This window comes from Pyxicephalus adspersus, chromosome 4 (genome assembly GCF_032062135.1).
Source record: "Pyxicephalus adspersus chromosome 4, UCB_Pads_2.0, whole genome shotgun sequence".
Lineage (NCBI taxonomy): Eukaryota > Metazoa > Chordata > Amphibia > Anura > Pyxicephalidae > Pyxicephalus > Pyxicephalus adspersus.
The window spans coordinates 124,726,119-124,741,262 of NC_092861.1; the positions used below are offsets into that span (position 1 = coordinate 124,726,119).

Below are 15,144 nucleotides of genomic sequence, written 5' to 3' on the forward strand. Positions count from 1 at the left end.
CTTGGAGGGAGATTAAATTTTATGCCATTTATGCTGACACAACTACCTAAACCAAATATCTCTTTGTCCAGTCTTTTTATGGCCTTAAAAGGACACTCCAGCCATAAATTAGGCTTCAAAAAGCATACAGGAAAAAAAAAACTTGCTTTTGCTTTTCATCCAGCTATCAATATAAGCTACCATACTTTAAATGACTTTGTTTCTGGTAATTTGAGTTCTGGAAGCTCCGTGCCTGTGCCAGTGAATGTATAGAATGGGTATTCCTGACTCCAGTTATTGTAGGCGTCTTGGTGCTTTAGGGATAGTTGTAGCAAAGTATCATGCCAGAAGAGACTGCAATACCCTACAGGCACATTTGAGAAGTTTATTGAACCCAAGATCACTGAATTACATAAAATGTAGAAATAAACAATTTGAAATGAATTTTAACTTTTGAAGGTTTAAATTCTGTGAATTATATTGGCACGTTTAGGTGCTACATGTAAAGTCCCCGTTAAGGAATACAATATGGCAGTCATGGCAAAAAAAGACCAAATGAATTTGTTCTGTAGATAAGCTTAAAAGATCACTGACTGTAATCTTAAAATAAGCAATGCATACCCCATTAGTTTTCAGTTAGGAAAGTGTGGCTACACAGAGGATTTTGATAATGACCATGTGATTGTATTCTTTTCCATAAGATGTAACACGTCTTTAATTGTGGTGCATGTAAAAGTTATTATTTAAAATGTCGTCAAGATAGTGGTTCCATGGATGGGTAGATCTTGTGGTCGCCAGGGAGTTCTGCCTTTCTGGTTGGTACAAAATAATGTGGAGATCTCTTTAATATAATTTTTTATGTAGTAGGCAAATTTTATCCACAGTAATAAAATTCCAAATTTACTAAAAGCTTTTAGAAGTGTCTTCTTTAGGCACTAGATGCATTCCTAATAGCATGGTATTTAGATGACTTTCCTATCCAACGAGAAAACATGAAATTCTGGATTAGGTGTGGACAAATCTATTTCTGTTTAGTTCTTTATGGTTAATCACTTCATAGTCACCAAATAAGGAGGTTAAATAGAGAAGTCATACAACTATTGAAAACCTATTGCACACCTGTGTAGACTCCAGTCCACTGAGAACTTTTTTACCATCTATATTTGTTTATTAAAATCCTAATATTGAAGCACCAGACCAGACTAGAAGATGCTAAATGCAATCAATTTATGTTACAGGTTCGGGGCATTCTCAAGATAAAGCGGCATCTTAAGCATAAGGAGAAATTTACAATTTATTTTAGTTTAACAAATTGCCCAGGTTTTAAATTGCATGTCAATTGGCAGTATTTAGAATGCATTGCCAAATACTTCAGAGTTTACTGTAAAATAATGCTGAAATTAGCTGATTTCCCCACTTGTAATTCAATTCATTGTATTCCCCACTTGTGCTTACTTATTCATCTATTTAAGGTTTGGATTGTTTCTTCCACTATTCCCAAAAAAAAACTTGATTTTAAAACAATTGTAATGCAAAAGGTAATTTAACAACCAAATAATCCTAAATCTGGCAACCTAACCACAGGCCAAGCTGAATCATTTTTTTCATATTCAACATTTTCTTTTCATTTTAAAACTACCATATAAATCTGACTTCCAGAAACATTTTTGGAGTTTATCCCCCACAGATGTCACCAATTTTTTTTTTTTTAGAAAATATTTATATATATATATATATATATATATATATATATTATCTTGATTCAAAAACATTATACCTAAATAATACTATCATGTTAAATCATGAATGTATTTTTAAAGTGAACCTGGCAGTATTTTTTCACATGGACATGTTCAGCAACAAGGTAAAAGCTATTGCCTTTGTTAGACAGAATTCCCTCCTTTGGCTACGTACACACATGCAAGAATTATCGATCGATTGTTTGATAATTGGTAACAAAAAAAGTAAACAACGATGATGATAAATAAGGAATGTCGCTGGAAACGAACGACCGTCCCAGCAGATCTGATTGGGCGACGACCATTCACTATCTATTGTGTGTACGGTCGTTTAGTGATCATGGATTGTTATGTGATACACTTTCTCCGGTATACGTCACTTCCCACATCGGTCAAACGATCGTATCTAGTGTGCGTACATTATTGGTGTATTATATTTGAAAGATTGTTTCGTTACAGCAGATATGGAATTGTGTACTATACAATCATTCAAAATAATTGTGAATAATCATTGATCGGTCCTTAATCATTCGTTTTCCAACAATAATTATTGCACGTGTGTACGTAGCCTTTGTGTTGCCTCTCTGAGAGTACTTTTCTTTTTCTTAAAAGATTTCCTAATTCCTAATTTATGGACCAATGAGACTGCTCCATTGACTGCAGGGGGTGAAGGGTAGAAAGGCGTATTTCCTGTGAATCTGTCATATGTAGCGTAAGAATATACATAGATTGAAACAATGTAGATAAATTACTTTTAAGTGTTTCATAATGAGAACTCTGCATTTATCATTTATATCTCAACAACCTAGCAGAAACTGCAGAGAGTTCTCTCCACAACTACATGCCTGGATATCAATACCAAAGTTTAAAATCCAGAAAAACATTTTTTTTTTATTACGTTGCTTCAGATACTGCAGTTTTAAAGCAAATTTCTTTGACCAATGTTAGAAAAATATTTTATAAGATAATCCATAGGACAAGACTGTAGTTCATCATGCTATACGAGACAGTATCAGTAGGTAATTTTAAAACAAAAAGTGGCTTAGAAAATATTTTAAAAAGTTGGCAGTGATGTTTTGCTGTAAATTTGCAGGCAGGTTATTTTTCTCTGTACCATGATGCTGTATCTTATTTGTGGTGTATGGTTACAAGGTGGCATTCCCACTAGCAGCCTGGCTTTCAGAGCGGCACAGAGCAGTATGCTGCCTTGAATAAATTTGCCTTTGGAGGAGGGTCAGGGGGATTTGAACCAGCACATTCTTGTGCGGTTTCTGAAGATTCACATGGTAACCGCTGGTGTGCATTGTTGGGTTTATCTGAATAAGCACCAGCCATGTGAGTTTTAACATGATTGCCCAGGGCAATGGAGAGAGAAGAGACTAATCCAAAAGGACTGCACACTCTCTTTTGGAAGGTGCATGGGAGGAGCAGCAAGGATACTGCTGGAGTCACTGGCTATTTTACTTTTTTTTTTTTTTTCTTTCTTAAAGCTGGTGTCTTTTTTCTCTTCTGGTCCTCATTTGTTCTGCTATCTCCTTCATCACCTACTTCTGCCTCTCTCCATTATTTATCTTCCTAATGAGGGGGGCGGAGTAGCTCCTGGATGATGGACAGTTACAAGCTCCTGCAGGCTGGCTGTGCAAGAGGTCACTTGACCGGGAATCGGCAGCCTTTTTAACCCTACCTCTGCCTAAGGGAGCTAATAATTGCTTGCTGCAGGCTTTTTGGTCTCAAAGGGGTTAACACTAATTAAAGGCTGTTTCCTGACTTTATTGCTGGTTTGGAGAAGTAGATAGGCAGAGTAGAATTTCACCTGTGACACAGTAGAATGCCTGCCTCTAGAGCAACTATTCTTTGACTCTCAGGCAACCTACTAATTCTTAGGGTGTGACTGATTCATGGGCCACCTATTAGTTCCCAGGGTGTGACTGATTGTTTGGCCACATACTAGTTCCTTGAATGTGACTAATTTCTAGGCCAGGGACTAGTTCCGGGGATGTGACTTATTCTTGGGTTATGGACTTCTTATTTGTATGTGACTGATTCTTGGCTACATACTAGTTCCTGGGATGTGACTTATTCTTGGGCCATGGACTAGTTCCTGGGATGTGACTGATTCTTGGGTTATGGACTTCTTCTCTGTATGTGACTGATTCTTGGGCTGCATACTAGTTCCTGGGATGTGACTTATTCTTGGGTTATGGACTTCTTATTTGTATGTGACTGATTCTTGGGCTGCATACTAGTTCCTAGGGTTATTATGAAGCTTTGAAAAGACCAATTATTATAAAAGAAATGTGCTAATTTTTTATATCTAAAGTCAATAAATTAAATTAACACATTCCAGGGTCAATATGCTGGATTCCTGCCACATGTCCCCCTACTTGTGCATTTAAACATTTGATTAGGCGGCAGAGACCATTGGGGAGGTGCAGAGTGCTGTACCTTATGGAAACCATCTATTAATTATTATGAGTACAGTAAAGTGAAATGTAACATATATATGGGGCAAGTGGCTGTGAACCACTTTAAGTGGTAAACTTATTTCTGATAAAGCCTATATCAAAACTGTAAAAAAAATGTTTAAAAAATATTGGCAACACTTTTGTCTTTTTAGTAGTGATAACATGTTCTGAGTTTCAGAAGCATATCATATCATGGCAAGAAATATTCTCCTGATTTCCTCTACATGCTCAGTTTTGTAGCAGCTTACACCCACCATCTTCAGGACATTTATCTGAATGTATGTATGTAGGTATGGTATGTTCCAAATAAATAAACTAGCCAAAACAATAAGCACAGATTGGCTTAGGTTGCGCTTACTGGCAGTCAGCCACTGTAAATGACAGAGGTCGAAGAGAAGTGCTTGTTCTCTATCTCTTTTCTATTTTTTTCTTTTTTGGGGCGGGGGACCCCAGGATTTCTCCTTAACTATGTTGACCATTAACAGTAGTACATACATGGCGAATGGTTTTCACTTTTTTCCATGGAGAAAAGGGAGCAATTATGAAAATTCTGAGGCATCCCTTCATGCACATTATATGGATGGGGTTGGAATGTTTCTCTTGTTTGCCTTTCATAGCTGTAGCTCTTCATGTTTCCTACCATGGATCTTGAGCAGATGCTAGTATCCTTGGTGTTTGATTTTACTGGCGTGTATGTGGCTCCTTTAGGGTAGAAAGATATTTGACTAGTTGGTTACACTCTATAAACCACTGATTAAGTAGAGTGACACAAATGGCCTGTGTATTGCTCTGCCAGGCAGACCTGTATAAGATTGGTTCATGTACTTTATAAACCACCAATTACTTGGAGTGTGACCAGACTGGTCTGCGTGTGGCTCCTCGGGGGCTGGCAGATATTTGATTTTTTTGTATGTAAACTACTGATAATGTGCTGACCATATATACATATGGTAAACCTTTTAAAAAATAAAACACCTGTTCTAAAATGCAAGTGTTCATTATCACTTAGGATTTACACCCTACATATTACCGTTACTATTACTTTTGTATGGGTTGCCTTCATTTTGAACTATTCCAGACATTTATACTTCCAATGGAAAATATTTTCACAAGGAACTGTGCAGCACTTTATTGCTAAGCGGTCTCTATGAAGGGGCTATGTCCAAACTAGGTAAGACATGTACTCTCATCCAGAATTTAGGAGTATCATTCTTATATGGTCAGTCTTATGTCTTCATCTCAATTATTTTAATTTTATTGTGAGAAATAAAAGACTTAAAGAGTAACTCACTTTGTAGATATGTTTAGATCCCCAAGTACTATTCACTAACAAATATAATTCTAAGGTTTCACTTAAGCATTGAGGGCTATCAACATCTTTGGGCAGGATTCACTCTCTAAAGCTGGATTCTGTACCATTTGGTTGCACTTGGGGTTGCTAACACATTGCACACCTAAATGTGCCCTTCAATATGTAAAAGGCTTAAGTCACAATGACCAAGAACCAAAACCCAATGACATAGAATCAAATCATGTCAAGACTTGTAGAACTAAGTGTGAGACACCAAAAGCTGCTGCCAAATGAACAATCTTCCTCTTTTGTCAGTTATAAAAAGATGAACTTGATGTAAATAATCTAATCAAGTATCAATGAACCCAAAAGATATGTTTGCACAATAGGCTTCCAATGAGCTCTGTTTGTTGAATGTAAAATCTTTGAAGGAAAGGCAAAATATCAGTACTGGATCTGGCTTGGACATCTTCATTTCTGGTGACAACATTCTGCAGTCTGATCTACCTTCTCCAGTGTTGCTATCCAGGTGAGTTAAGCAAAAACATTTTTTCATAAAGATTATATAAGAAAAGAAGTCCTAAAAATAGGTTGCAACATAAGTCCACAGTTCAGACCACACGAAAGAGAAGTGACCTGAATGAGTGTTCCTGGATCTTGAAATCTGTTTAATGATGATATGAAAGGTTGTGACAGTCATTTAAAGAATTACTTTGTTGTAAACACTACAGTAATATCCTATTATTAATACAACATGCAGGCCCTTTTATTCTATCTTTTGCTTCTGAATTAAACAATGGCTATCTGTAAATGCATTGAGGTCACTGTAATATAATGGGGGCATGATATCCCCCATTTAGAATACGGAATCAGCATTTGATGAAAGCCTGGCCTGGATAGGAGGTACAATAAGAAAATAAGCAGCTGAAATGTCTCGGGTATCCTTAACTCCAGGGTCAATGCACACCCATCTAATGCAGCAGAAAACCTGTTTCAGACTGTTCCGATCTTGCTTGATGCCTTTGTGCCGTCATTTTCACTTAAAACAACAAATTGAGAGGCAGAACTGATACGCTATCTGATTCTGTGGAAAATGTGAAGCTTTCTGCATCACTGAGCTTTCTTATATCAAAGGTGATGATTCACTATACTTCTGGGTAATTCTTAGTTCAACAGAGTTTTAATAATGTGAGTGTGCATACAGACAAACACAATGACACAGCGGTGTTAACACTGAGGGTTCATTCTCCGCTCTGCGTTTTCCATTTGTTGCCGTGGGCCTTTGATGCGTTTTACATGTGGTACCAATCATCCTTATGGAATATTTACTTGATGGAAACTGCAGAAAGAATACAGCAAACAGGATTTAAAGAAATAAGCATACCTGGCTTGACTTAAATACATGGATGTGAGCCATTGTCACCCATTGTCAGACTTGGTCTTTTTTATTTAAGCTGCCCTTTCACTTACAACAGCATATTCTGGGATGAAGTGGTGTTCACCTGGCCCTGACAATGATAATACACTGCAAAAGGGGAAAATCAAGTTCTCAATGTAGTAACCTTGTAGCAAAATGTCTTTTCACTTTTAGCTCAGCCTAAACAAAGAAAGAGGATTGGTTATATTTTGGTTTATGGCCTCATACATAGTTCTTTATATGTATATATTGTGGTCTAAAAAATGACCATACAGTACACAGCAACACATTTTCAGATCAGGATGGACAGCAGAGAAAGTGGTGGGGTTCCTTTAAAGTACCTTCTGCCTTCCCACTTTTGGGAAAGTTTCCCATTTGGGGGACATGGGCTGGCTAAGCTGATGCACAAGGTCTACTTTCCTTCAGCGGTATGTGGTCTGTTTCTCTAGTAAATACATAAGTGCAGGGGAGTCTAAAAATCTTCATTTATGGCACAATGGTGCTTTTCTCATTGTTCCTAGTCATGACTTTCTACACTGCTGACTGCTTGAATGTAAACATGTCTTGTAATTAAATTTATTGTGGTCCCATGATACAAGGGAAATATCTGATCAAGTTTGTGTGCAAAATTGCCTGGTTTCATTTACCTGTATATGGTTCAGATATCCTATTATTATAATATTTATTGGAAATAAACTTTAAATAATTATTCTAATTTCTTTTTGATGTAATCATTGGTTGTAACCAGTGTTTTACCATTCCACTGATCATTGAATATTTGATGTTCCTCACACTGGCTTGTGTAAAGAAAATCTAAGAACTTGCGTGGGCTTTTAATTGGTTCATGCATTGTAATATTTTGTTGATTTATGAACACAGAAAAAGGGGAAAATAGTTGTTGTCTCTGTAAACAAGTTACCTTATGTATTTAATACTTCCCATTAGAAAAAAATGCAAACCCTGATTACTTGTTGCTGGTATGCATATAATGTCTGTTGCTTCAATTTCTAAAAGTAATCCTTAAGCAGATGCAAACTTTTTATAGGAACGTCATTATCTTCTATTTGTATATTGCATCAAAGTTCTGTTAGTGGAAATTGAAAAGACACACTTCTACAAATATACAGCATTGCCATCCCTCAGAAATGGCTGATACAACTACCCTCTTATCCACATGCCTGCGATTTTGCCTTGCTATCTAACACTGCAAGGGTAAGTAATGTACGGGGAACAGCAAGAAAATCACTAAGCTGATTCCACCAACTTATACTGGGCAAACTCCTCTATGCAGGAACTGGTAAATAGGGTTATTGCAAATTGTTTATACGCAATCTATGCACTAACATTGTTATAAACTAAGCCACAAAAATCCTTCTTGTATCATGGCAGAGGGTGCAGCCTATTTACAAAAGATTGACACTCCTCAATAAGCCATTTTTGTCTAATATACTTACTTGTGTTTTACAGATTGGCAAAAAACAGAAGCCCAGAAGAGACGGGAGCAGCTTTTACTTGATGAACTGGTTATCCTGGTCAATAAGCGCGATGCCTTGGTTAGAGACTTGGATGCCCAAGAAAAGGAGTAAGTTTCATTACAATTGTCTTCCAGTTGTATAGCTGATGACACTCCTAGTATTTTGTAGTAACAATACAGCCACCATTTATCCCTATTCTGCTAGTTTTTTAGGTCAGCGTAGTTGTTCATACTTGTTGCTCTCCTGTATACTGATACTCAGTTGTTTTAATACCTTTCTATTCAGTGCACACAGTTGCAGTGGCCAAACATCATCAAGGTTTCTCAAATGTGGTCCTTCTACACCATTAGATCAAGGGGGCAATGTTTCACTTGCCACCAATAGGATCACTTCTACACTACTACTGTTTAACTAAACCACAACTTTTACTGTTGGCATTTATTCACTGTTATTATTTCATTTCAAGAATATTACTGTTATTTTTTTTTTATTTAAGAGGTAGTAAAAATATCTGCCATGAGTGTCAAATGCGGCCATCAGTATATCATAATGTTTGTTTTTTATCTAAAACATTCTACATTTTGTTGATAACTTCCTTGTTCCATGAGTTGTAACTTACATTTTTAGCAGGGGTTCCTTGAGATCTGAATTTTATTTTAAGCGTTACTCAGGGGTAGCAAGATATAAAAATGCTGTCAACACATAGACTGGCTTGATTGTATACTGAGAGTTTGCATGAGCTGTAAACTGGAGCAGAAAGTAGAGGAGGGCAGCCAAAATGTTATGACTTGTCAATCAAAAGGCTTCTGTGAAAGAGGTCTTCCACTTTATACAACACTTTTCTGAACCTAAAGTCTCAGGTATGTGATGGGACATACTATATGTAGGGTTATTTTGTGCCAATTGGATACCAAAGAGAAAAAAATATGTGATTTTTTTTTCTGTTTTTTTATTAAGCCTGTAAAGGACTTTTCTGCATATGGGCAAGTATGGCTTTGAGACCGGGCACATTTAGGAGGCAGAACTTTAATAACAAAGTTTTGTTCTTTAGATTTTATGGGACTGATTTGAGACTATATGGGAACCCTGCACTACCACTGTAAACAGAAAAGTTTTTGGGTCTGCGAAAAATTGTTTGTTTTTTTTTGTAGTAAGGCCAGCCCTATTCTTGAGCTTCACCTTAACACTAATAACTTGGAATGACAGATGTGTAAAAAGAATTGGATAAGAATTTTCTGCATGTACCGACAGTGGTGGGCAGTGAGTGAATTTTGCAGTTCAGGTCTACTACTGGTAATGGGAACAGAAAAGGTTCTGGAGAATATGCTGGTTGTAGGATCTCAAGATTTTTTGGTACCGGGTTCTATCTCAAATTAAATTATCAGTTAGCTTATATTAGTATAACATTGATAAAATTCATGTTTTTAGTAGAGAATAAATAAATTCACCTGAATGAGATATTCACAAGGTCTGAGATGATTGCACAGCTCTTTTCACTTTGTCTGTTGCTTAACTAATAACTTTGTAATTTTACAAATGCATTGAACGTTGTGAACTCCACCATATGGCCATTCAGGAAATGGGAAGATGACAAGTGTGAAACTGTTTTACATATAAATTCCAGCACATTTTTTTGTTAAAAACTTGTTAAAATTTATTTATTATGTTTGTTCTCACTTAACCTCCTTTATCAGTTACTTTGAAACAAGTGCCACTAATTACCCCACAACAATTTAATCAGATTTAAAGAAACAATAAAAGTCCCATTTGACAAAGTATGAATCTAATTTGCAGTTTTATCAATGTGCAGAGAGTTTTTATTTCATACTAATTGAAAACTTATAGCCAAAGCTATTGTTCAAAGCAAGTGGACGTATTTCTTTCTGTCTGCTACATTATAAATAAAACAATCTGTAAAAAGTATAAAATGTGACTAAAAGTAGGAAAAAATACAGTGCACATTGCACTAGAGAAGATACATGCATTCACCTGAATGTAAAGCTCTCACAGGAGCCATATGCGTTATGTGATCACTGCTTAGCATTGTTGGGGGGGAGCGAGTAAAGACAACTTTGCAAAGAAGATTAACACTAAATGCATGCTTCACATTCCAGGACGGAGGGTGATGGCCCAGGTACTCTCCCAATTTTCCCTTACATCTCCATATTTCTCACTCAGTGTTGTGTTTCTTGCAGGGCGGAAGAAGAGGAGGAACACTTGGAAAGAACTCTGGAGCAAAACAAAGGCAAAATGACAAAGAAAGAAGAGAAGTGTGTGATGCAGTGACCGATGCTCGGAGGAGGACACTGTCCAGGACCCCATAATGCCTTGTGCTTTTTGGGATTCAGTTACTGACTAGAAGCCCTGTAGAAACTCTATGGGAAGACTTCAAGGAATGTCCAAATAAACATCACTAGTTTTTTTTCTGTTTTTGGTTTGTTGCTCTATGGTGTATGATTTTAGCAGAACTTTGGTGTCAATGGAGACCACAAAAAAACTCTTTACTCTCCTTAACACAAGCATCAACAAAGGGGAAAGTTTAACTGATGCCCAGGAGTCCACACTTGAGGTTCAGACAGACGCCGGTCACACCTAGAGGGGGTGACGTGGCCACCTGTTGTACGGGCCACCGGCTGCTCCAAGCAGCATCTCTTCCATTTTCAGCTGCATAGCAAAAAAACGATTGCAACGAGGGACTTGCTTGTAGCTGAAACTTCTTTTTATTGAGCTATGCTGGAGACAGCGAGGCTCTCCATCAATGTTTTCATCTAGTCCTGCCATTTTATAATATTATGTAAGCTACCTACATTTTAATTTGAATGGTATACATACAATGCTATATTTACCAGTGTTTATTTCGAGCAGCTATTTTACATTATATCCTTCACCAATTATAATATCCATGAAAATACTGTATATGCTCAGCCGGAAAACTGACCTGTGACATAGCTTACCCAGAATCCCTTTCCATGCCGAGTTTGGCTGAAGAACAGCCGTTTACATTTCCCAATAAGAAGCTTTTAACCATTTGTGGGAGAAAGATATTTATTTCATGCTTTTAACTACAACTGAAACTATACATTAGCTGATATTGCTATTGCTATTTATTTCTGCAAACAAATTTCTGTCTGTGTCATGCCACATTGTACCAGAATGAAAATATATATATATATATATATATATATATATAGTATATATATATATATATATATATTGATTGTACTATCAGCCTATATACATCCTGTTATATTGGTGCAACTGTTTATTTATTACAATACTGTCTCATACAGTTTTCAATAAAAGCAAAATTTCTTACCGTTTATGAAGTTTTACGTCCCTTTTATTGAGGTTTTGTTTAAAGGGTGTTATGAAAATAACTATATATAAATATATTTATATGCACAAAAAATGTAAATATCACAAGATTTTTTTTTTATATTATTCTTTCTGTGTGTATATCATATGATATTAGTATAGTTTTTTTTTTTAATTTTGCACATATAGAGCAACCTAAACATGAACCTAAATTGTTTATTTATAAAAGTTCCATAATTATTTTATTCCATACATAAAATTTTATTCCATTCATACATTTTTATTAGATGTAATAATTTAATAGGACATTTTTAAACTTTTCTCTATGTTTAGTTTTTCAGTTTATCTGACTCAATAATTCAAAACTTCAGTATCTTACTCAACCCGCTAATATATGTTTAAAGTAAAAAAATTTAATTAAACAGTATGCTGTTATTTTCTTTTGAAGAAATATTTTGTACCTTAATTATTCACTCTATTATAAAAGAAAAAGGGTGGCAAAAGGTTCCCTCCTGACTTTATCTGCTGGAGATGTATAGTGTTCCTTAGGATGTTCAATATTATTTATCAGACACAGCTGCCCTTCCATCCTGATTGTACATATCAACCTGATAGAAAGAAGTTATATTAATATTATTTATAATAATCTATTTATGAGTAATGGAGAGGATCAAAAATCAGAAATATATCCTTTACATGCTAAGTTTTTCTAAGTACAAATAAATGCAGCAAAGCCTAACCAGGGTTTGTAAATATTGATAATGATTTATTCTAATTAGGATGCAGAAATTATATTTTATTTCAGAGTATTGCAAGGAACCCCAGTCCTTGCAGACCCTTATTGTATAATACACAGGTCATTTCTCTAGAATCTTCTCTAATTTAGATTTTAGTTAGCTGGAGATCTTGGGATCGTTTCTCTGGGTTTATAATAGATCAGACTAGGATCTTGGTGAGGAATAGACACCGGAGTCTCTTGTATAAGGCTGCAGACATGTTGAGGATTCATTGACTTCTATAAGCGATCTGCTCATCCCTGAGAATCCATAAACTGATCAAAACTCATCATCTGCTAAATACAGCAATGGAAATTAAACTGCATTGCCTTTGCTGCTCAAAAAAATCCCTTATGGATTAGCAAAGCTTTAGCACCTGAGTGCTGAGGAACTACAAGCCTTAGCTTCTGTTTGTCTTAGTGCAAAAGCTGCAGCCACAGGTTGATAAAGTGCAAATCAGAAGCAAATATATATATATAAATATATGTGTGTAACTTATAATCAGAGTGATAAAAAGTAATACAAAATGTTTAATAGAATATTTATTACAAATTCAAAGTTACACTTTCATAGCAAGCAAGATAAAACTGAAATGATAATGTGCTTTGGGGTCCCCCATATCAGCCCCATGCCCCCCACTTTTCTCAGCCATCCTCTCTCCCTTACCTTTCCCGGAGTTAGCTGCGTACTCACTACTGCTGCGCTACACAAACATCCCCCAATCAAAGGGAACAATAGAAAAAAGGAGTCGGAGGTTCTGCCCCTGCAATTTGGAAGCTTCATGAACCGTCATCCGGATCCAAGGCCAAGATGCATGAAAGAGCCCCTGGGGAGGGCAGATTTTTTTTTTCTTAGCACTCAGTCATCCCTGAAGATGGGGGGCTGTGGTGATCTGGTAAGATGAGGATCTGCTAAAGTCATCCAGGTGATCACGAGTCCTCCTAGATCCCAGCCAAGTAGATCCCAGGTGTGGAGGTGATCAGCTATGGGCAGTATCAGTGTGATCCCAGCACAGTCCTTGCTGCAGCTTCTCCTGCCCACTTGTCTCTTTATCTGCTCCATCCAGCAGCCAACTAACCAGCCACCACAAATCCCACTACAATTTCCACTGCTTCACACACTAAACTTTTGTTGTGTGTGTGTTTTCCTCCTCTTCCCTTCTGCCTCCCTCCTCGTTTTCTAAACTTCCCTTAATCCGAGGTTTATGGGCAGAGGCATTAAGAAAATTCTGCTGCAATTTGGGATTAGACAAATACTCTTATTACAAAAAGGGTTTGTGCCACTTGATACCTTGTGAGCTGATCAGATCAGAGGCAGCTTCCAGCTCGGTGTCACCAGCAGCCCCAAATATTTGGGGACATCACTGTAGTCTTATAGGGTTATCTATTAAAAAAATCTGATCAGCTATAGAATAATTTAAAAGACAATGTGCTGCCAAAGGTAAAATCCTCACCAGCTCCAAAAACTGGGATAGAAGGAACTCAAGAGACAGCAATGGATTTTATTAAAGAAACTTCTGAGGGGTTTTCCTCTTTTTAGGGGGAGTTAATTATTTTTGTGATTGAGTCGTGGTGTCTTTGTTCAGAGAAAGTGGATTGTACAAATGACTTTTGTAGAATGCATAAAGATCCTGAATGATCCCATCCTTTCCAATACACTGATCACAAAAATCATTCCAATATTAGATGTCCGATGGTCCCTACTTCATACAATCTGTCTGTATTCTACCTCTAATTAAAACTTAATTTTATACAGAAAATAAAAGTCGCAATTTACTTAAGATTCCTTCAAACATCTATAGATTGTGTTTCTTATTCTGTAAAAACGAAAATGATTTCACTTCTCAAAAGGAAAAATTACAAAAAGAATTCTATCAATCTTAGTGATCGATTTCCCCCAAAATATATATATGTATTTTACATTGATTAATAATTAAATAAACATATAATTTACTATTTAATTTCTAAAAATAATTCTAAAGGAAAAATGATCTGATGTTCTCTAAACACGTTTTTTTTTATTATTACCAAGTAGCCGCAATAATTATTTCCCAGTTGTTTGATTTAAATAAAAAAGTAATATTTTTTCTACCTAAAATACATATTTTATACGTTCTTATAAAGCTCATAAAAGTAAATCTGTAGATGATTTACTACGAAATCTGTCCGAATAAACAAAATGCGATGTGTTTTTTTCTTTTTTGAGGCGGATTACCCCAATTATTTATTTTTTTGGGATAATTTGATATTATTTAATGGTGATTATGTTTTATTTACATGATCACAATTCTTATGGATATTTTAGCTTTTAATAAGTAGATTAAAAAGTGATCGATCGCTGTTTTGTGTTTATGATTTAGGCCAGCTTTTGTTTTTATTTTTTAGATAAATGTTACGATGTATGGGTAGATTAGGGATGAGTTAATGTTGTCTTTTAATGTATAATATAGATAAATTGTGTGATCTTGTCTCCTGTGTTTGTTTTGTGAATCCCTAGGTTTGTAGCTCAGTGCTCACTACTCAGCTATAGTGCAGGATAGAGCTAGGAGGCGTGAACGGGACAAGTCACAGCTCGCCTCTTTATTGGCTTAGAGGCTTGTCATTCTCGGAACACGCTGACGCTGATTGGTTAAGGCGCACAGTCTTGCAGCCGCCCCTCGCTCACTTACAAGGGGTAGGGCAAGAGGA

The 15,144-nt window shown here is 36.2% G+C and overlaps 1 protein-coding gene across 1 annotated transcript in view; it reads left to right on the forward strand.

Moving 5' to 3' along the window:
- The window catches only part of EHBP1 (EH domain binding protein 1), a 239,491-nt gene extending 227,805 nt beyond the window's left edge, over positions 1 to 11,686 (forward strand). Inside the window, exons 24-25 of the mRNA XM_072410274.1 lie at positions 8,359 to 8,473; positions 10,562 to 11,686. Coding sequence (XP_072266375.1) covers positions 8,359 to 8,473; positions 10,562 to 10,652 — 206 coding nt within the window. The 3' untranslated portion in view covers positions 10,653 to 11,686. The remainder of the gene's footprint in view (positions 1 to 8,358; positions 8,474 to 10,561) is intronic.
- The last annotated feature ends 3,458 nt before the right edge of the window (positions 11,687 to 15,144 follow it).